We start from the raw sequence: 21,623 nt of genomic DNA, 5'->3' as shown, positions 1-21,623 counted from the left end.
TTCCACTTTTAGTGGTTAATAAGAGTCTCATGGACTTTCCTGCCCCAGCTGACTTCGAATTGAGATCCTCAGATCTCAGCCTCCTGAGTGGCTAGGATTACAGGTATGCACCATGGATTCCCAGTGACTCTTAGACCAGCTCTGCTCTGGGGTCAGCAGCTGAAAGGCACTGTGCCAGTCCTGCAGATTCTGGGTCCCTGTGGCTTGCCTCTATAGGTGACTTCATCCAGTCCTGTCCTGACATGTGGTCTTTAGGACCATGGCTGCTGTCCTCAGCCTGGGGTTTAGGGCCTCTCACAGGCTGGCTCTCCATGCTCAGTTCCTGTGTGCTTCTTAGCCATCTCCTTTCACCCAGTGTGTCATGTGTACCTAGGGGGCTAGACCCCTGGATACCACCAGCTTTGACATGTGCCAGTCGCTCTGCCTGTGACTCTGGTTTACACGAGACTCCTTGCAGACCCCTGTCCCCAGATGTCTTGCCTCTCAGGCCATGCAAGACTCTGTTTTTGTCTGAGAGAAAGTCTTACTCTAATTTAGGCTGGTCTCAAACGAATGCTCCTACTGCCACAGCCTTTCCAGTGCTGGGATTACAGGGGTGCATCATCATGCCCATTTAGTGAGCCTCTCCGGAGTGTCCCAAAGGGCTCTCTCAGGGCTCCATGGTGCCTCCTTTTCCCTCCCTCCCTCCTTCCTCCCCTCCCTCCCGCCTTCCCCCCCCTCGGTGGGACTGGATAATAACCTCCAGGCCTCTCTATCTCCCTCTCTGGCAGTACTGGGGATCGAACTCAGAAACAAGACTTTGTGGGGTGAGCACTCTAACACTTGAACTACACCCTTAGCCCTTTTGTTTTTGTTTCCTGGGGCTCTCACACTCTTGCCCTGGGGCCAGCCTTGGACTCCAGCCCACCTACCTCTGCCACTTGAGTATCTGGGACAATGCCTATCCACCACCACAACTGGCTACTTTGGAAATAGGGTCTTGCTAACTTTCCTTCAGCTGGGATTACAGGCATGAGCCACCACCGTCTTTATTTTATTTTTATTTATTTATTTATTTATTTATTTTTTTGCCAGTCCTGGGCTTGAGCTCAGGGCCTGAGCACTGTCCTTGGACTTTCTCAAGGCTAGAGCTCTACCACTTGAGCCTCAGCACCACTTCTGGCTTTTTTCTATGTATGTGGTACCGAGGAATCGAACCCAGGTCTTCATGCATGCTAGGCAAGCACTTTAACCACTAGGCCAAACTCCCGGCCCCTTTATTTTATTTTTAAAAAGTACAGACGGGACAGAGTCAAACGACATTGACATTATATGTGTAGGATGTAAGAATAAAGATATAAAACCATCTGTGAGTCTGCCACTCAAATTTATACACTTTACTTTTGACATGTACCCTTCTTACCTGCCCCCCACCCCACCCCATCCCAGCCTGTGGGGGCTTCGGTGGCTAGGATTGGGACTCTCCCCTGGGTTTTCTTTGGATAGCTGAAGGCTCATGGGAAACAAAACAACCTCTATGGCCCAAAGCAGCTCAGTGCTGCCCTCTGGCAGGCAGGAATTCAGGCTTCTTCCTGCTCATTTCTCAGCCTGGGTAAAAAAATATGCCCAGTTCAGCTCTGGTGGCTAAGACTCCCCAGAAATGGATGCCACCACTCTCTGTTCTGCACATACATGTACGAGACCCTCCTGGACAAGGACTTTCAATCAGGGTCCACACAGAAGTGTCTGTGTAGACATTTCTGTTGCTAGTTTGTATCTGGTCCCTGGCAGGGTCGGGAGATGCCAAACCCTTTGTGGGGTGCTTCCCATAGCAGCTGCTCTTCACGAGGATGCAGAGCAGGAAGAAGGGGGCCCCTGTGTAGGGGAGGGGAGTCCTGCCTCAGGAACTCTTAGATTCAGGGCAGATTCACACGGGGGAAGCATGACTTGGTACACAGCTGGCTTAGAAGACCATTACTCAATGGTGGCCTGGGGACAGGGGAATGGACACTGTGGCTCAGGTAGGCTTGGCTAAGAGTGTGTGTGTGTGTGTGTGTGTGTGTGTGTGTGTGTGTGTGTGTGTGTGTGTGTGTGTGTGTAGTCACAGGGCTAAGAAGGAGTGAAAAAGATGAGAGAAGCCAAGTTCTTGGAAAAAAAGAGGCTTAAAGAGTGCAGATGGAGGAGAGGCACCCAGCACCCCTGCCTCTCTCCACCAGCCCCAGCTAGGATGGTGCACAGATGTGCAGGACTCAGAGGGGCCAGCAGAGGGAGCCCTGGTCACAGAGTTGGGACTCTGGCTGCCTGAGCTATGGCTGGCTGCTTTTCATTGTCAGGAAGTAGGTGTGGCCTGGACCCAGTGTGTGGTGGTTCATGACCTTGTGAGGTGTGGTGGTGCTGGCTTCCCCTTCCTCCTCCTTCCTCAGACACATCTGGTCCATACTCATACGATCCAGGTGGTGACTTTGAAACAACCCCTCAGGAATATGAAAGACCCTCTCTTCTGCCCTGAACATTTTCCGCTGGGATACAATACCTATTAGGCTGAAGCCTTTCTAGAAAGTTCCATAGTGAACTAGCTGAGGGCTCTGCCTGCTAGTCTTTCATTCTCCCCTGTCTAGCCTGTAGGAGGGCTTCCTCATCTGTCCTACTCTGTCTTCCTGGAGTTGGGGAGTAGACAAGCTCTTTGTCCCCTGGCTGGTAGGTGAACACAGCTAGGTCTGGCTGGTTCAGCCTGAGCTGTGGCCATGGTCAACAGCTAGGAAGAGGGGTGGTTAGGGAAGAGGAAGGCCATTTTCAGCTGGTGTCTCCACTGGCAGAGGTGCCTCAAATACGAGTCATTCATTGATTCATTTGTTTCATTTTGGTACATCCATTTCTGGAGACGAAGGAGGAGGTGGCAGGGTCACTTCCCCGTGCTAAACCGGCCGCCATGATGCTGGGTGACGCGATGAGAGAGGCGTGCTGTCTCTGCACTCTGAACTCTCTCTGGCTTCGCTGCCTCCTACTCAGCTGGCATCATTACCTACCGATCTACTCAGTCCAGAAAGCTCTGTCATGGCGCTGCCTCTCCCCCATCCCTGCTGGCCACCTGGTCCTGTTCTCACCCTCCATTTCTCTCACAGGCTGTCACTTCTGCTCTTTCCCTTCCTTCTGACTGCTTTGGCTGCTTCTGGCTGCAACCAGAGGACCTAACCTAGGGAAAAGTCCCATCAGTGAATTCAGGAAACCAAAGAGCCCCTAGGAGAAAACCTACTCACCCCCCCAAGAAAATTGCATGGTAAAAGAAAAAATGCACACACACACACACACACACACACGCAAATGGGAGCCAGGCATTGGTGGTTCACGAGTATAATCCCAGCTACTAAGGCTGAAATCTGGAGGTCATGGTTTGAAGTCAGCCTGGGCAGAGAAACCCAGGACTCTTTTTTTTTTTTTTTTTTTTTTGCCAGTCCTAGGGCTTGAACTTAGGGTCTGGGGCACTGTCCTTAAGCTTTCTCAAAGCTAGCACTCTACTCTTGAGCCACAGAACCACTTCTGCCTTTTGCTGTATATGTGGTACCAAGTAATGGAATCCAGGATTTTGTGCATGCTAGGCAAGCACCCTACCACTAGGCCAAACTCCTGGTCCCCAGGAGACTCTTACCTATAAAATGACCAGCTTCAAAGCTAGACTGGAGGTATGACTCAAGTAGTAGAGTGACAGTCACGAGTAAAAACAAACAAACAAATAAAAAACACAAAAAGCAGCTGAACAAGAGCACAAGGCCCTGATTTTAAATCCTGGAACAAAAAGAGTGGGCATTGAGAAAAGAGAAAGGCCTTTCAATCATCAGAAAACATGAAAAATGGAGACTGGGTGGTACCCAGGGTAGCGAAAGTTGGAGGAAGAAGTCACTGTTGTCAGAGTTTAGAGTGAGTGGACATTTGTAGGATTTTGCTTTCTTTTTTGGCCAGTCCTGTGCTTGAGCTCAGGGCCTGAGCACTGTCCTTGGACTTTCTCAAGGTTAGAGCTCTACCACTTCAGCCTCAGAACCATTTCTGGCTTTTTTCTATGTACGTGGAATCGAACCCGGATCTTCGTGCATGCTGGGCAAACACTCTACCACTAGGCCAAACTCCCAGCCCTGGATTTTGCTTTCTTTTTTGAACTCTCTCCTTTCCTCCCTCCCTTCCTTTCTCTTGGTTTTTTTTTTTTGGTGCTGGTCCTAGAGCTTGAACTCAGGGCCTGGGCGCTGCTCCTGAGCTTTTGTGCTCAAGGCTAGAGCTCTACTGCTTGAGCCACAGCTCTACTTCTGGCTTTTTGGTGATTAATTAGAGTTAAGAACGTCATGGACTTCCCTGCCTGGGCTGGCTTTGAACCACGATCATCAGATTTGAATCTCCTGAGTAGCTAGGGTCACAAGCAGGAGCCACCAGAATCTGGCTCTGCTTTTTGCCCTTTTGTTGTTGTTGTTGATATTGTTGTTGGTCATGGGGCTTGAACTCTGGGCCTGGCCTCTGTTCCTAAGCTCTTCAGCTCAAGGCCGTCTTGAGCCACAGCCTCACTTCCCATTTTCTAGTGATTAATTGGAGATAAGAGTCTCTCGGGGTCTTTAGTGCCGGGGATGGCTTTGAACCATGCTCCTCAGATCTCAGCCTCCTGGGTAGCTAGGATTACAGGCATGAGCCACCGAGCCTGGCTAGCTTGCTTATTTATTTAGTAGTATTTATTTATTTACAGTTGTCGTGGGGCTTGGACTCTGGGCCTGGGTGCTGTCCCTGAGCTCTTCAGCTCAAGGCTACCACCCTACCCCTGGAGCCATAGCCATAGCGCCACTTCCAGTTTTCTAGTGGTTAATTAGAGATAAGAGTCTGGACTTTTGAACTTGATCCTCAGATCTCAGCCTCCTGAGTAGCTAGGATTACAGGTGTGAGCCACTGCGCCTGGCTATAATGTACTTGTATAATATTCATCTCCTGTCATCTATTTTCTCACACTGGTTTCCCTCCCAAACAGTCTTTTTTTTTTAAAACAATCATACCATATTATTATTAGTTTCCAATATTTAGATCTAGGTTCGGCATCTAAGCAAAGGTATGTGATCTTTGAGCTTGGCTGGCCATTTGACATGATGCTATCCAGTTTATACCCTTTTTCTTGAAAAAGGATGCAATCCCACTCTTCTTTATGGCAGAGTAGATCTCCATGGTATCACATATGAACAAAAATAAAAAACAATTTAGACTTTCAGGGGCATTGCTCTTGCTAGGCAGGTGCTCTACTGTGAGCCATGCCTCCAGTCCAACACTCTCTTTATCAACTCATTGGTTTTTGGGCATATAGGCCAGTTCCATATCTTGACTACCATAAATAGTGTTGCCACAAACATGAATGTGGAAGTCTCTTTCATATGTTGATTTACATTTCTTTGGATACATGCCCAATAGTGGTATAGCAGAATCTGTAGGCTTCCCCTCTCCTCTCCTCTCCTCTCCTCTCCTCTCCTCTCTTCTCCCCTTCCCTCCCCTCCTCTCCTCTTTTCCCTTCCCCTCTTCTGCTCTTCTCTCTCTTTCTCCCTCCCATTTTTCCTTCCTTACCTCCTTCTCCTTTCCTCCTTGAACTTGTCACCCAGGGCCTCAGCCTCCCCAGGGCTGGGAGATGACAAAGTGTGCCAGCATGCCTGGCTCTGTAGCACTTTTCAAGCACATGTTTTTACTGTGGGAAATTTCAAACACATACAAAGTAAGGAGAAGGGGAAAAACAAACTCCCACACACCTGCCATCTTGTGTGGGTCATTAAAACCTGCTGCCTTTCTGGTTTGCTCTTCTGTCTCTGTCTCTCTGGCTCTGGCTCCTCCCCTATCCCCCGTCTCAGAGTCTCCACATCTTTTGTGGAGAGAGTTTAGAATTTTTTTTGGGGGGGGGGTGAGTCATAGGGCTTGAACTCCTGGGCCTGGGCACTATCCCTGAGCTCTTCAGCTCAAGGCTACCCCCCTACCCTTGAGCCATAGCCCCCTTCCCACTTTCTAGTGATTAATTGGAGATAAGAGTTTCTCGGCTTTGTAGTGACTTTGTAGTGCCTGGGCTGGCTTTGAACTGTGATCCTCAGATCTCAGGCTCCTGAGTAGCTAGGATTACAGGTGTGAGCCACTGTGCCTGGCTGAGTTTAGAATATTTTAACAGCAACCAGCATGGTGGGGCACGCCTATAATCCTAGCTACTCAGGAGGCTGTGATCTGAGGATCCCAGTTCAAAGCCAGCCTGGGCACTAAAGAACATGAGACTCTTATCTCCAATTAATCACTAGAAAATAGGAAATGGGACTGTGGCTCAAGGAATAGGGTGGTAGCCTCGAGCTGAAGAGCTCAGGGATAACACTCAGGCCCAGAGTTTAAGTCCTAAGACCCACACACACAAAAAAGAATATTTTAACAGCAAACTTCAGACATCATTTCATTTTACTCTGGAAGAAAATTTAGCAATGATTATCGAAGTAAATGATGGGTTTGTCAGCTGAGTGCAGTGGTGTGTACCTGTAGTCTCCGAGACTCAAGAAGATAAGGTGGGTTGACCCATGGGCCCAGGAATTCAGGACCTGCATATGGGAAACACATTAAGGCACCAACTTTAAAAAGTTACCCATTTTCCTTGTCTGTTGTTAGAATACTGGTGCTTGAACTCAGGGCCTTATGTTCTTGCTTGGCTTTTTCTGCTTAAGGTTGGCAAACCACCACTTGAACCACAGCTCCACTTCTGACTCTTTTTTTTGTTGTTGTTGTTTCTTGGTTTTCTTCTTTTTTTTCTATATTTTTTATTGTAATTAATAGAAGGGCTACATTATATTCACCAGACAGAGGGTGCATTCCTTCACATTCATTGATACCCTTTCTCATGTCTTGGTCCCCATTTCCCTCTCCCCACTCCTGGACTTCTGACTTTTTGCTGGTTGATTGGGGATGAGTCCCATAAACTTTTCTGTGGGGAGTGGCTTCAAACCACGATCCTCTCAGATCTTAGCCTCCTGGGTAGCTAGAATGGCAGGAGTGAGCCACTGGCCTTTGTCCTGATGTTTTACAGCCTCACTCACCCCCTAATCCACAGTGGCCTTTCTTCCTTTTTTCTTGAAGAGCACTACCTTGGTGCAGCCTCGGGGCCTTTGTGCTTACTGTTTCCTTGGCCTGGAATGCCTTTCCCTGCACATGGCTGGCTCCTTCATTCAATTTGGCCCTTGGCTATTGCTAGGAGACACCATCCCAGATTTCCCAAACCATTCCTGGATCCCTTTGTGTTTCCTTAGAGATGCCTCATTCTCGGGCCGGTTGACTACCCAATAGTACTTCTGCTGCATAAGAGCATAGACAATGTGTGCCATATCCGTGGCATTCTCAGTTCAGGGCTGGTGTCCAGCACATAATAGGTGCTCAAGATCTACTCCTCAAAGAAGTCTCCTTCAATGATTCTACAGGTGCCAAGCCAGCTGCAGCTCTCCAGTATGCTCCACAGGTGCCAGGTACCTGGACCACTGTCTGCCTGGTCTTCCCAGCCTGGCCAAGCCCTGCCCTGGCTTCGAAACCCAGCTTTGTTGTCCCTCCCTCAGAAACTGTTCTCGGTAGCCTGGACTGAATGAGTTTCCTTCCCTCGCTCCTCCCCAGGTGCTGTATACACATTCCTCATGACCCACACAATCCCATTGTGCTGGGGATGAAGCCTGCGTCTGTCTGTCTGGAGCTCACTGCTCTCATTAAGGGCAGGGCTCGGCTGACTCAGTCCTGCATTCTAAGCACTCAGCCCTGGGACTCGGCCCACGAGTGCAATGAATGAATGCTGGAGGAAGCCCAATATCATCCGGTTTTTACAGCGGCCACTAAGAGGGCACTGGCTGTGCCGAGAGCACTGAGTTAGATCTTCTAGTGGGGCTACACAGTATTGCGAAGCTCTCTTCTGGTTGCTTAGAAACGCACTGTTAGAAGGAGAGCAGATCTGCCACTCAGTACATTCTAACACGAGTGAGAGTGACGAGCACCTATGGGAGTAGAATGGGCTAGGTGAGTGGCACTCGTTTCCTGTGTTCAGTGCTGTAACCAGTGACCACAAACTTCAGGGTTTAAAGCTGGGCGTGTATGTATTCATTCACTGACAGTGCTGGAAGTCAGACGTCCACACTAGAACTTACAAGGGCCTAAATCCTACTTAAAGCCCGCCAGGAAAGTCACCAGTGGGTTGCAGGCCAGTCTCCCCGGGTCCTGGTGCTCTGAGGCAGAGGCAGCAGAGACGGTGGGGAAGTTTTGTGCAAGGGAGCCTGTTTCTAATTGGCTGGGGAAACTTGGCTCAAAAGATAGAGGGTCAGAAGTTGGAGTAGAGGAGGGAGTATGGCGCACAGGGCTCCCATAGGGCCCAGTGCCTGCAAAAGAATCTCTCCCACCAAGACCTCCTATTCTGTCCTCTAAAGAGATGGATGGAGACAGAGAGAGAGAGAGAGAGAGAGAGAGAGAGAGAGAGAGAGAGAGAGAGAGAGAGAGAGAGAGAGAGAGAGAGAGAGAGAGAGAGAGAGATGCTGATTCTCCTCCTCTGGTCCTCCTGCCTCACTCCCTCTCCTCTGCTGCCTCCCTCCTCCCCTGTTCATCCCCTGCTCTTTCTCCTGCTCTCCCTCATTTACCGGCTGATATCCCTTCCCTGATCCTCCCTGCCGCCCCCGCTCCCCCTTCTGCAGATCTTCCCCTAGCCCTCCTCTGAGGTCTTCTGGGAAATCCCTTGGTCCTCCCTGGTTTGGTGGCTGGCATGGGGGAGAAACAGCCCTTTTTTAGTTAAGCAGCTAAGGAACTCCCAGTCTGAGGGGGCCCCAGTTGCCATGGTGAGGAAATGACCCCCCATCTGAGGGGAGAGATAGCTGCCTTGAGGGGAACTGGGTCATGTGAGTCCCAGAGGACTCACAGCACTAAGATGCAGGTACAAACCACCGAGGGAGTTAACAACTCAGGGAGCATCTGACTTCCACAGGCAAAGGCAGAGGGACAGAGGGGCCAAGGGAGGGGGACTGCAGGGTGGGGGGCTGGGTGTGGGGTGGAGACTGAACCCCTCAAGATCCCAGGATCTCCTCAACCAGCCAGTGGGACAAAGGTGTGCGTGTGTGTGCTTGTGCATGTATGTGTGCCTCTGTGTGTGTGTGCGTGTGTGTGTGTATGTGAGAGAGAGAGAGAGAGAGGGAGAGAGAGAGAGAGAGAGAGAGAGAGAGAGAGAGAGAGAGAGAGAGAGAGAGAGAGAGAGAGAGAGAGAGAGAGGGGGAAGAGGGAGGAAGGGCAGAGGGTGGAAGTGGTCTGATGGAGTTTGTGCTGTGCGAGAAGCCTCTAGGTTTCTTATGACTCCCTGAGCCTTTCCAGTCCTCCCTCATTCCCTAGCCTTGTCCTCCAGGCCTGGGTCTTCTCTGGGGCTTCCTGGCCTTGGGATCAATGTTTGGGACCAATCCGTGGCACTGGTGGGGCCTTGCCTGGCCTCATTAACTGGGTGGCTCGTGCTATGTCTTGGGTCCACTCCAATGTTGGTATGTGGAAACCCATTAGAGGGAGGTGGCCAGGTAGGGCAGAGGGGAAGAAAGGCTGAATCTACTGAGAGGAGCTGGACACCTCGAGTGTTCAGGGAAACTAGAGGACTGGTCCCCTCTGGCTCAGGAGTGGAGCCACAGACAAATCATTAGTGGGTGGATCTGGGTGGGGACCCAGCCTCAGGACAGAGGCCAGGAAACGGAAGGGAGGCGTGGAGGACACAGGATTCCACCCGAGGGCAGGGCTGGCAGGTGGGGCTAGGGGTGGGGGTGCACTTTTGAGGGGTTGCCTGGATTGGGTAAGGGTGGTGAGGTAGAGGCCGGGTCTTGCCCATCCTGTTTCCCTACAAGGCGCCTGCAGGTGGTGACAGGGTGAGGAAAGGAGCTGATGGGGGCCCTAGCTGCAGGAAGCTGGGGTTCGGTGTGCGCCTTTGGGATCCTGTCCTCATCCTGCAAGCCAAGGTTCCAACTGGAAATCCACTCAGGCTCTGTGGGCTCTCATGTCCCCAACTTGATCTGTGTCTTTTCCTGGGGTGGGGGGGGGGGAAGCGGGACAGGGGACTAAGGAGCCATGTCCCCTTCCTGGGACTCTATCTCCACCCCAGCCAGCAGTAGTCTAGAGGATCCAAGGTCAGGTGGGCCTATTTGTGGCATGATTTTAGTTGACTCTGCATCTGTTAAGTACCTACTGTATACAGGACTTTGAGGTCATTTTATTCTCTGTATACTCTCAGACAAAGTGGGATGAGTGTATAAATGTCTTTTCCAGTGTCTGATCCCACTCAGACTCAGTTTGGAGAGTTGTTCACTCTGGAATCTTCTTCCTTTCCAGAAATCCCTGGAGAGGGGACCCAGGGCCTCTGGTGATGGCCAAGCCTGCCCTCCACTCATAGGGTTCTGGGGATGCTTTGAGGTGGCCCATCTCTCCTGGGGGCTTCCTCCTACCTGTCTGGGCTCTAACAAGCTCTGGAGCTGGGCTGGAGATACTGTCTGGATCTCTTCCTCCTTTTCCTCTTGGCCTTCTCCCCGTGGGCTGAGCTGCTGACAAGCACAAGGGGTTGCTGGGGCCTCTCCCTGCCGGGGGTGGAGGACAGGCCCAGGCATGGGACTCCGGGCTCCAGCTCCAAGACCTCTGTGTGGCTCTCTGGCTGCCCCGGCCAGGCCTCCTCCCCCGCCCACCCCATAGAGAGAGTGGGATCTGCTGTTAGAGGCCCCGCCTCCAGGCCCAGCTCTGATCCTGACACTGACACTGGGCTCACCCAACTGCAGCCACTTAAATGCCCGTGCCTCCGTTTCCCCAGAGTGTTCTTGAGAAGAGTGGAGGAGAATGGGCCAGGTTTTCTTAGTCCTGGCCAAGTATGGCCATATCTTCCCCTCCTGAGGGCTGAGGGTGGTGGTGGAGAGGGATGGGTAGATGAAAGACTGCGGGGGTGTGTGTGGCAAGGCGGGGACTTCATGATGTGGGGTCTTAAGGCTAAGGCTGGGGTCTTTGATAATTGAAAATAGGGTTCATTCCTGCCTTCCAAAGCCTTTGAGTGACTCTGAAGAGAGTAATATCAGGGGTGAGCTCGGGGCTGGATCCCAGCCCCATGGGAATTCAGTCGGGGAATGAGAGAGGCACATAGGGGGCACAGGGAGGTGTCTTCAGGGGCAGCTGCTGTCCCCCCAGGTGCTGGCTCTCTCCAGATTTGGTGATGGAGGGGAGATGGTTCTTCTCACTCCCATCCGGTCCAGTTAAAAGCAACTAGACTGTCAGAAACCACCTGCTTTGAAGCAGGAAGTCCTTCCTACCATCTAGCCTCATCCCTGGGAGCTCTGAGCCACCTGGAATCGCTGACTTCACCCCTCCCTGTTCCTGAGTTCAATGCGGGCAGCGAGCCTAGGCCACCATGCTCGTCCTGTCCCTGTCCTGTCCCTGGGCCCTGGCTTGCCCGGGGCTCTACATTCAGACAGGCCCTGTGAAGATGCCAGTGTCCTGGCAGCTCCTAAATCATTAGTGCAGCCGAGATTAGGCTGCTAATCTCCTTGTTGGGTGCAGTGGGTGCCAGGATGTGGGGTTGGGCGACTGCTGTGTAGGGGTGGTGTGGACTCCCCAGATGGGCTCTTCTGGGGGGAGTGCGGGGTGCTGGCATCTGTAGTGCTTCTCCTTGGCTTCCCCCTCTCCTGGTGCCTCTTCCAGGAGCTCTCCTCGGGTGTAGCGGGGAGGAACGAGGAGGCCACCTTCACATTCTGCTTTTGGGCCCTGTACCCCACACTTCACACCCGCCGCTTTGTTCTCTGAGCCTGATTGACATCACTATCTCTCCAGAGCCCTCTATGACCTCGAGATGAATGATCCCATTTTGTAAGGGAGGATAGAGGGTCCTGTGCATTGACATCCGGGAAGGGTGGGGTTCACAGTCCCCTTCCATCCACGGCCACTGCATCCTCTGAGACTCAGGGACCAACACCCCTCCTTGGGCTGTCTTTTCTCCAACACTTTGGAGAGTCTCAAGCAAGCTGGGGACGTCCCCAGGGAAGTCCGGGGGGGCTCTGTGAGGGGCCAGTTATACCTGGGGAAGCCTGTGGGGCTCCCTGGGGCCCTGGAGTATGGGGTAGGGAGGGGCAGGCCAGCCTCTAGGGATCTGGGCCTGTACAGCCTTGTTCTTGGCTCCCAGGCTGGATTCTCTGACTGCCCACCCTCCACCCCCCCAAATAAAAATGAGCTCAGTGCCTAATTGTAGCGAGGATGAAGGATCACCCTATCCCCAGGGCTGCAGCGCCAGCACCACCTTTATTTTGGAACAAACAATGGACCACTTAGAGGTGGCCAGGTCAGGGCTGAGCCCAGGACAGGACTGGGCCCAGGGATCCACCCTCCTGTCTAGCCCAAGCCCCAGGGCCTGGCTGGCTGGTTCAGAGGCAAATTGCATAGGTGAAGTTTTGGCTCGGACTTCAAGAGGCCAGGGGCCCAGCCTCCCTGTCAGCCTGAATATAAAGGGTGGTCCAGGGTCTCGGTCCATACCATCCAGACCCCGTGCCTGACCAGTGGACACCATGGCTGCCACCACCACCAGTATCCGCCAGTTCTCCACCTCTGGTTCCATTAAGGGTCTGTGCACGCCTGGCGGGGGCTTGTCTCGGATGTCCACTGTCCGGGTTGGGGGTGCCTGCGGGGCCCCCAGCCTCTTGGGAGGTGGCAGCTGTGGTCTCATGTCCTCCTCCGCCTCCTCCTCCCGCTTCTCAGCGGGCCTGGGTGGTGGGTATACCTGCAGCCTGGGAGGGGGCTTTGGCTCCAGCTATGGCTCTGCCTTTGGTGTGTCCGATGCCCTACTGGGGGGCGGCGAGAAGGAGACCATGCAGAACCTCAACGACCGCCTGGCCTCCTATCTGGACAAGGTGCGGGCCCTGGAGGAGGCCAACGCCGACCTGGAGGCAAAGATCCGTGAATGGTACAAGAAGCAGGGGCCCGGGCCTGCGCCAGACTACAGCCACTACTTCAAGACCATCGAGGACTTGAGAAGCAAGGTGGGGGGGGCCCTGTTCCCTGCTCTCTGCTTGAGCACCTGCCTTTTTCTTTGTTGTTGTTATTATTTTCAGTTGAAGTGTAGTCTTTTTAAAATTTTTTTCATATATTTTTATTGTAATGAATAGAAAGGTTACATTATATTCACCAGCTAGAGGCTACATTACTTCACAAGTGTTGATATCCTTTCTCATGTCATGGTCCCCATTTTCCTCCCCCCTGTGTTATTATTTTTTTTAATTGTGCTAGTACAGGGGGTTGAACTCACAGCCTGGGTGCTGTCCCTGAGCTTTTTCATTCCAGGCTGGTGCTCTGCCACTTGAGCCACAGCTTTTTGCTGATTACTTGGAGGTAAGAGCTTCCCGGACTTTCCTGCCCCTGTGGCTTGAACCTCGATGCTCAGGTTTGTCTCTGGAGTAGCTAGGATGACAGGCGGGAGCCACTGGTGATTGGCTGCGTACCTGCTTCAGATTTTGCAAACAACTTCTTCCCATCCCAGAGCTCCACCATTCATTCACTCTTTTTTGGGGGGCCAGCCCCATGTCAGCCTTGGGTCTGGGAGATGTGCTGTGCTGCCAGGTTGTTGTGAGTTCTCTGGGTGGACTGAGGACCACTCACTCCTCTCTTCCTAGGAAGTTTGTCTGGGGTGGGGTCAGCTTCAAGTCTTTGCTGGTGGGAGTTGGCTTTCTTGCAATGGAGAACAGCCTGGTTAAGGAGAGATGGGGACGTATGTGGTGTGGGTGCAGGGATGTGAGGCTTCCCCTGGTCTCTAGCTATTCTGTTCTTCTCTGGGGCTTCCCTCTTGTCTGCCTCACCTCCTCCAGGGAGCCTTCCCAGATGGATGGTTACCTGTCTTCTCTCCTTAGATCTTAGGATTCAGGTTCTACAGTACTTTGAGATGCAGTCCATGCCTTATTGATCATATTCATTTGTGTGTGTGTGTGAAAGTGGGGAGGGTGGTTCCCTGAAATCGAGAGCTATGTTTTCCCATCAGACTGGAAGCTAGTCTGATGGAGGAGACCCCCCTCCCCTCATGACCTCTAAGAATGTGGCCTTGGCATTCTGCAAACTTGGCGGCTCCCATCTTGGCACACACCTGAGCTGGAAGGGACCCCGGGTACTGTAGCCCCCAGGTGGGCAGTGATGGACAAGTCAGGCTGGGCCTGATTTGAATCTGGACCTTGAGGCCTGCCCAGCCTTGGGGGTAGAAAGCAGGCCTGGTGCTGCCCTGTGAGGGCTTTTGCCTGCCCTATCTGGGACCTCCACCAGGCTGGGGAATTCCTGCAATTTCCCCCTTGGGAGCCAAGCTCCTGTCAGTGCCAGATCAGATACTCGGCTTGGTCTGGGTGATGGGGAACCCGGGGATTCCTGGTGAGTCAGTACCCCGGGCTTTGGGGGGGGGCAGCCAGTAGCATCTCACCAAGGCCTCTGAGCCCCTTTCCACTGCTGGGGTTTACACAGCTCACCAAGGAGAGAGTGAGGAGAGCAAGAACTGGGTCTCCACAATTGGCTCCCAGACTCCTTAGCCTGGTGTAAGGTCTTTACAGGATGTAGGGCCTTGAGGGGCACTGGGAGTGGGGGGTCCTAGATGCATGGATTTTTTTCCCTCTTGGCTCTTCTATGCTGTGGCCCCCAGCCCAGTAACATGTCAAATTTGACCTAACTACTAGGTAGCTCTTCCTCCCCTCCTGGCTGCATGGAAGAGAAGAACCTCTTCTCCTCTGGAGCCTATGGCCTTTAATCCGGGCATTTCTTGGGCACTTCCTACATTCACGGTGGCAATAGTAATAAGGAGTCTTCTGGTCTCCTTTCTGGGCCTTACCTTTTACCTTCAACCATCCAGATGCCTGTGGGAGAAGAAAAACCTTGCCTAGGGTTTGAGGTGGGAACAGTTAGAACCTCATCAATCAATTAATTAATCACTTAATTAGACAACCATGCCCTGGAGGCAGCTTCTGAGTCAGGCACTGTGCCCAGATCTGGAAATTCCAAAAAAGAACAGCACAGAAATGGCCTCATTCCCCTGCAAGCTCAGAGTCTGATGGAGGAGGAAGCGATGGCAAACACAGTGAAAATAAAGATAAGGTTGCCCCTGACCTGAAGTGCTGGAAAAGTGAGGTGAGCAGGGAGAGGAGACTCAGGAGGGCCTCCTGGAGGAGGCAAGCCAGTAAGCCTGGAGGTAAATGGAGTTGGAGAGCAGGGAGTGAGGTCCTGGTATCCAGGTTTACCTGTGCTAGGGTATCATGCCTCTGTGAAGGGTTCCCAGAATTCACAGCCAAGTGTTCAGAGAAGGATACAACAGGTTCCCTCCCCTTCTTCTTGCTCTGGACCACTCCCTAAAAGACTGCAGAGGGGGTTGCAATCTGAGGTGGCTGGGGATGTTTGCTCACGGAACCCACCACCCCTCCCAGATCCTGGCAGCAACCATTGACAATGCCAGCTTCGTGCTGCAGATCGACAATGCCCGGCTGGCAGCTGATGACTTCCGTACCAAGTGAGTCCCGGTGGGCCCTGGCTGTCCCCATCAGGGTGACAGGGGTAGACCTCCAGCCCCGTACACCTTGGAGCACTCTGGGGGAACCCCAGGGGGCCCGGGGGACACTCCACGGCTCACACCCCCAACCCTGCCAGGTACGAGACGGAGCTGAACCTGCGCATGAGCGTGGAGGCTGACATCAACGGGCTGCGCAGAGTGCTGGACGAGCTGACCCTGGCCAAGGCCGACCTGGAGATGCAGATCGAGAGCCTGAAGGAGGAGCTGGCCTACCTGAGGAAGAACCACGAGGAGGTGAGGGCCTGCCGAGGCCTGGGAGTTGTGCGCCTGGGCTGCACAGTCTCGTGGGGAGTCATGTCTTTGGTGGTTGCCTGGCCCTGTCCCCAGGGCCCTGGGACTGCTGGCCTTTCTCCAATCTGTGCTGGTCCCCCTGGGCATGACCCACGGCGTGGTGACAGTTAACTCACTAATGAGCAAATCGGTCTAACACTCGGTGCTAATTATTATAATTCATTCTAATAGTCTAAACAACCAGGCACATTTGGCCAGCACAGTCATTATGTCAGCTGATAGGACAACGGGAGAAAGAGACTCTTTTTCTTTTTCTTTGCCTTGAAGAAATTGGCTGAGAAAGGTTAAGGGACTTGTTCCAAGCTGCACAGACACATGCCTATCTTTAGGTCTGTCCCATTCACACCCAGGTCCACGCTAGACTTCACCTCCTAGCCATCTTTTCTGCCTTCCTTTTCCAGAGAAGTCTGAGTTTTAGGTACCACCAAGGCTGAGCCCTAGGGGCTCATCCCTAAGGGGTCCTAGGCCTTGCTGGGGACTCAAGCAGCCTTCACTTTCCCTCCCTCCCTCCCTCCCTCCCTCCCTTCCTTTTTGTCAGTCTTGGGGCTTGAGAGCTCAAGGCTTGGGCACTGAACTTTTTCAAGGGTAGCACTCTACTTCTTGAGCCACAGAACCACTACTGGCTTTTTCTATCTATGTGGTACTAAGGAATCAAACCCAGGGCTTTCATATATGCTAGGCAAGTACTCTACCACCAAGCCACATTCCCAGCCCAGTTTTCACTTTTCATGTCCTAGTGGTTTTATGCTCAGCTGACCACTGGGGCTTCCTGGGCTGGAGGCCGCAGGTCCCCATATTCTAGGCCACCCAGGAAGTTTTCCCTTCGCTATGAGGCTGGCTGTTCAATGGCCTCTCCCAGCATCTGGCATTTCCTAATGAGGCCTGGTTCTGGCTAGGGCCAACATGGAGATGTGGGCGCAAGCATATACCTGTGGGGTTGGTCAGAGTGGTGAGTGGCGGCTGCCTTGGCCTCTCTCTGGTACACTGGGAGTTGCCATCCCTTTCCACCTGTGAGTCTGGGGGTGCTCAAAAGTGGGTCAGGAGAAGTGGCATCCGCCTCCATCTTCAGGGTGAGGGGCTAGCTGTCTGGCTGGCTGTCACCTGCATGTGTCTCTCTGCATCCCACACTCTGTCCTCAGGGTAGTTCAGGGTAAGTTCCTTACAGTTTTTGTTTTTGTTTTTCCCACACAGGAAATGAATGCCCTGCGTGGCCAGGTGGGTGGCGATGTCAGCGTGGAGATGGACGCGGCCCCGGGCGTGGACCTGAGCCGAATCCTCAACGAGATGCGGGACCAATATGAGAAGATGGCGGAGAAGAACCGCAAGGACGCGGAGGACTGGTTCTTCAGCAAGGTGGGTGGCCGTGTGGGAGCAGGTGTGTGCCCGGTACCCACACGAGTCCCGGCGTGCCGGCGCAGGCCGCAGCCCCTGCAGGTCCTCAGACTGTCCCAGCTGGAAGGAACTTTGGAAACCACTGGGATTAGCCCTCATGCTTCGGCGTCAGATGGGAGGCCCAGCGATGCTCTTCCAGGGCCTAAATAGAAGCAGGTGTCCACAGCGCAGCCCAGGGCTCTGTCCACTGCTTACAGGATATGTTTTGGAGGTGTAAACGCCTGCCCCAGGGATACAGAAACAGGCCCACAAAGGACAGCTGGTGTGTGTGTTTGGGGGGGTATCTGTCTTTGGGGTCAGGTAGGGTGACAAGTGCTTGTGTCTTCAGAGGGTACTGAGTTCCACTAAGCTCCGTCCTGGCTGGTGCTAATGCCTTAGCAACACATGAGACCCAGGCTTGGTACAGGTCAAAGAGGGAAGGGCTTGGGGACAGCCTTAGCCCCCCTGGCTGAAGGCCTCACTGGTCACTCTGCCTTCCAGACGGAGGAGCTGAATCGAGAGGTGGCCACCAATACCGAGGCGCTGCAGAGCAACAGGACCGAGATCACTGAGCTCCGCCGCTCCATGCAGAACCTGGAGATCGAGCTGCAGTCCCAACTCAACATGGTATGACCTATGTCCCATGCCCTGCCTTGTATCTGTCACCTTGGGGGGGTTCTGTCCTGCATGCACCACCCCCCTCCCTACCTCACCTTAGAGAATCAGAAACACCCCTCTCTCAGCATGTCATGTCATGCCCAGGGGTCCTGATTCTCCCTCTCCTGGAAACATCTACAATTCACCCAAGTGGGATCCCCTTTCTTGGCACCCACTATGGGGAAGGGTCTTTTCTAATCTATCTGTGTCTGTCTGTCTGTCTGTCTGTCTGTCTGTCTGTGTATCTATCTATCTATTCATCCATCCTGTCCCTTGGCTTGCAGAAAGCATCGCTGGAGAACAGCTTGGCAGAGACCGAGGCCCGCTACGGGGCCCAGCTGGCCCAGCTGCAGGGTCTGATCAGCAGCATTGAGCAGCAGCTGTGCGAGCTGCGCTGTGACATGGAGCGGCAGAACCATGAGTACCAGATCCTTCTGGATGTGAAGACCCGGTTGGAGCAGGAGATCGCCACTTACCGCCGCCTGCTGGAGGGCGAGGATGCCCAGTGAGCTGGGGGCCAGGCCCCTGTTTGGAGGGTGGGCTGGAAACTAGCTTTGCTCAGGGAGGTGTGTATGGACCCTTGGCAGCCAGGAGGTGTACATTAAGAGAACGAGATGGGGTCCAGACTAAAATGGTGATGGTAATAAAGGGGCGGTGGAAGGGTCAGGGGTGAAGGAGGGGTGTGATCTTTTTGGAATATTCATTGTGGCTGCACGGAGTGGGGCGAGGGGTGAGTGACAGGGGCGAGGAGGGCTTAAAGGGGCCTGTCAGGAAGCTGGAGCAGAGGCTGGGAGTCGATAGTGCAGGCAGGAGAGAGACCACAGTTTAAAATGGCAGGACTGGGCTGGGAGTTTAGGCTAGTGGTAGAGTGCTTGCCTAGCATGCGCAAAGACCCGGGTTCAATTCCTTGGTACACATACACAGAAAAAAGCCTCAACACCTCAAGTGGTAGAGTTCTAGCCTTGAGAATGTCTAAGGACAGTGCTCAGGCCCTGAGCTCAAGCCCAGGACTGGCAAAAACAAAACAAAACAAACAGCAGGACTGGACTCCCAAGTGTGGAGTGAGTGTGGCTCAGTCAGAGCTCAGAAAATGCCGGGTAATCACCTGGAGGTGTGGGTGCTGAAGATGACCCTGGGTTTCTGCTCCAGTGACTGCAGTATCCTTAGTCAGGATGAGCTGGGAGTGGGGCATGTGGCAATCTTGTTCAGAGCTACGAGTAAGGATCAAAGCCCCAATGTGATGGGCAGAATGTTCTGGAGTTCCCATTCCTTTTCTTTTGGCCAGTCTTGGGACTTGAACGCAGGGCCTGGGCTCTGTCTCTGAGCCTGTCTGTACTCAAGGCTAGTACTCCACCACTTGAGCCATAGCGCTACTTCCCACTTTTTCTGAGTTGTTCATTGGAGAAAGTTTTACCAACTTTCCTCCCTGGGCTGGCTTTGAACTATGCCCCTCAGATCTCAGCCTCCCGAGTAATTAGTATTACAGGCATGAGCCACTGGCACTTGGCCCCTTCCTTCCTTCCTTCCTTCCTTCCTTCCTTCCTTCCTTCCTTCCTTCCTTCCTTCCTTCCTTCCTTCCTTCCTTCCTTCCTTCCTGTATGGAGGGGTTACAGTTACATTCATCAGATAGTGGGTGCATTAATTCTCGCACATTGACACCTTCTCATATTTTTGTCCCCATTTTCCTCTCACCACCCCCTTCCAATCGGCCCCATTCTTAATTATATATTCTAGCCTTCTTGCTTCCTGCCAATGGCAAAGTCCATTTGTATTCTAACCACGGCCTCTCCTGCTTTAATGGAGTATTTTGTTAGGCCCTTTAGGATATGGAAAAACAAAACCCCACTTCTCCTTGTAAATCCTGGGTCAGTGGCCACAGAGTAGTCACAAAATGCCTTGGGCTGCTCTTTCCTTCCTCCTGCTGCCAACTGGGAGCTTGTATTATTTGATTTTCCTCCATGCACACCTCGCTGTGATTTCCCAGCGTGTGAGAACCTCCTCTCCTCTCCTCTCCTCTCCTCTCCTCTCCTCTCCTCTCCTCTCCTCTCCTCTCCTCTCCTCTCCTCTCCTCTGGAGCCTCCCCAGTCATTGTAGCTCCCCAGCAGGGTTTGAGGGGTCCTGCTAGCAAGCTGGCATCCATAGAGTGACAGGTGTTCTCTCTTTCCATAGCCTAGCCACTCAGTACTCCTCTTCTTCCATGGTCTCGCAGCCCACTCGGGAAGGTAAGACCCCCTTGTCCTGGGGAAGGGCAGTGTTGATGGTGAGGGAGGGGGAGAGGTGGAGGACCCTTCTGAGCATGAGAATGGGGTGAGGACTCCTGCCTGAAGCTCCCGTGTTCCCCTCTCTGTCACCCCCCCCCCACAGGCACAGTGACTAGCCGTCAGGTGCGAACCATTATGGAGGAGATTCAGGATGGCAAAGTGGTCTCTTCCAGAGAGCAAGTGCACCGCACTACTCACTGAGGCCCCGAGCTCCATACGACAGTCCAGTTCCCAGAAGTCCACGCGCGGTCCATGCCTCCAACTCCCGGAACTGGCTGTCATGCATCAGTGTCCATCGGGGACCTCTTCTATGAGCTGCTGCTGCCTCTCTGCCCCCGCTCCTCTCCACCCCCAGTTTCTGATTCAGGGGCCTGCTAGGTTTACCCCAGTAGCTGCTAATAAAGCTTTGCTGAAGTTCAGTCATTGAACCTGTGATCTGTCTGGTTGGGCCGACGAGGGAGGAGGGGAATTCATGGAGCGTTTGGTATCGCTTGTCACCTACTCACCTATTCTGCCCACTCTCCATCCTGGCCTGGGGCTCCTGGGAAGATGCAAGGGGAGGAGGTGGAAGGATTGGGTCGTGAAGGTCCGAGACAGTCTGCCAGCCTCTGGGGCCCTGTCTCCTGTGGCTGGTCCTTTGGAGGGTCCTCAGGAGTATTTTTTATGGGGGGAGAGGACTGCATATTTGGGTCAGAGCAGAGGCAGAGGGGCCAGGCAGGGCCCTTTCGCAGCAATGGTCCAGCGTACTGATGGGTGAGAGGGTAGCACTGCAGGCATGATCTGGGAAGCCAGACCGGCTCTCCTTGGCTTGGCTGGGTGTGTGTGTCGGGGGGGGGGGGCGGGGTGGCCACTGTGCGTGTGAGTGTGGGGGGCGTCCTGTTTGCTTTGGTGACTTGGCAGCTGTTGGGCTATTGGGGAATCTCTCTCACCTGCTGGCAGGGTCTGTCTGGGCCTGTCTGGGAGGTGGAACCCATTGGCAGCCTGAAACAAGACCACATTCCGCCCAGCCAGCCTGCTGGGACCCTGAGACCCAGGACTGACTCTGGATGGTGGGCAGGGCAGGGTGGAGCCGTGGGGATGGGGTGGGGCACAAGACCCACCCCAGGAGCTTTACTGTGGGGATCCTGGGCGAGGGGGTGGGGGTGGGGTGTTGGAGTAGGATGTTTGCTAACCGGCTGGGACACAAAGCGTCGATTCCTTTCCTTAACCTGAGGTGTCTGGGGGAACAGAGAGGAAAGGGATAGTGAGGCAAGCCCTGCACACTCTCCTCACAATCCCATCCCCATAGCACATCCCTCCCACAGTCCCCCCTTTCTCCTGTTTGGATGCTCCACCCGAAGAAAGGAGGTGGGAAAAAGTTTAGGAGAGGAAGCTGGGCTCCAGGGGGCTCTGGAGATGGGAACAGGGTCAGAACCACAGATGCAGGATGGGTTCCTAGGTATTAGGGCTCTGCAGAGTCCTGGAGGGAGGGGTGCTGTGGTCTG

The 21,623-nt window shown here is 53.4% G+C and overlaps 1 protein-coding gene across 1 annotated transcript; it reads left to right on the top strand.

Annotated features, from left to right (window-relative positions):
* The first annotated feature begins 12,536 nt into the window (after positions 1–12,536).
* Positions 12,537–20,500, top strand: LOC150051774 (keratin, type I cytoskeletal 42). Its single transcript, XM_090350844.1, has 8 exons — positions 12,537–13,007; positions 15,417–15,499; positions 15,637–15,793; positions 17,042–17,203; positions 17,723–17,848; positions 18,163–18,383; positions 20,048–20,100; positions 20,243–20,500. Exons 1-8 carry the CDS (start codon positions 12,537–12,539, stop codon positions 20,338–20,340), a joined length of 1,371 nt encoding a protein of 456 aa, XP_090206970.1. The 3' UTR covers positions 20,341–20,500.
* The last annotated feature ends 1,123 nt before the right edge of the window (positions 20,501–21,623 follow it).

The sequence above is a fragment of the Megascapheus bottae genome, chromosome 17, assembly GCF_031878675.1.
Source record: "Megascapheus bottae isolate mThoBot1 chromosome 17, mThoBot2.hap1, whole genome shotgun sequence".
Taxonomy (NCBI): Eukaryota; Metazoa; Chordata; class Mammalia; order Rodentia; family Geomyidae; genus Megascapheus; species Megascapheus bottae.
The sequence above is the reverse complement of the archived record's forward strand: the minus strand, read 5'-3'. Positions and strand labels throughout refer to the sequence as shown.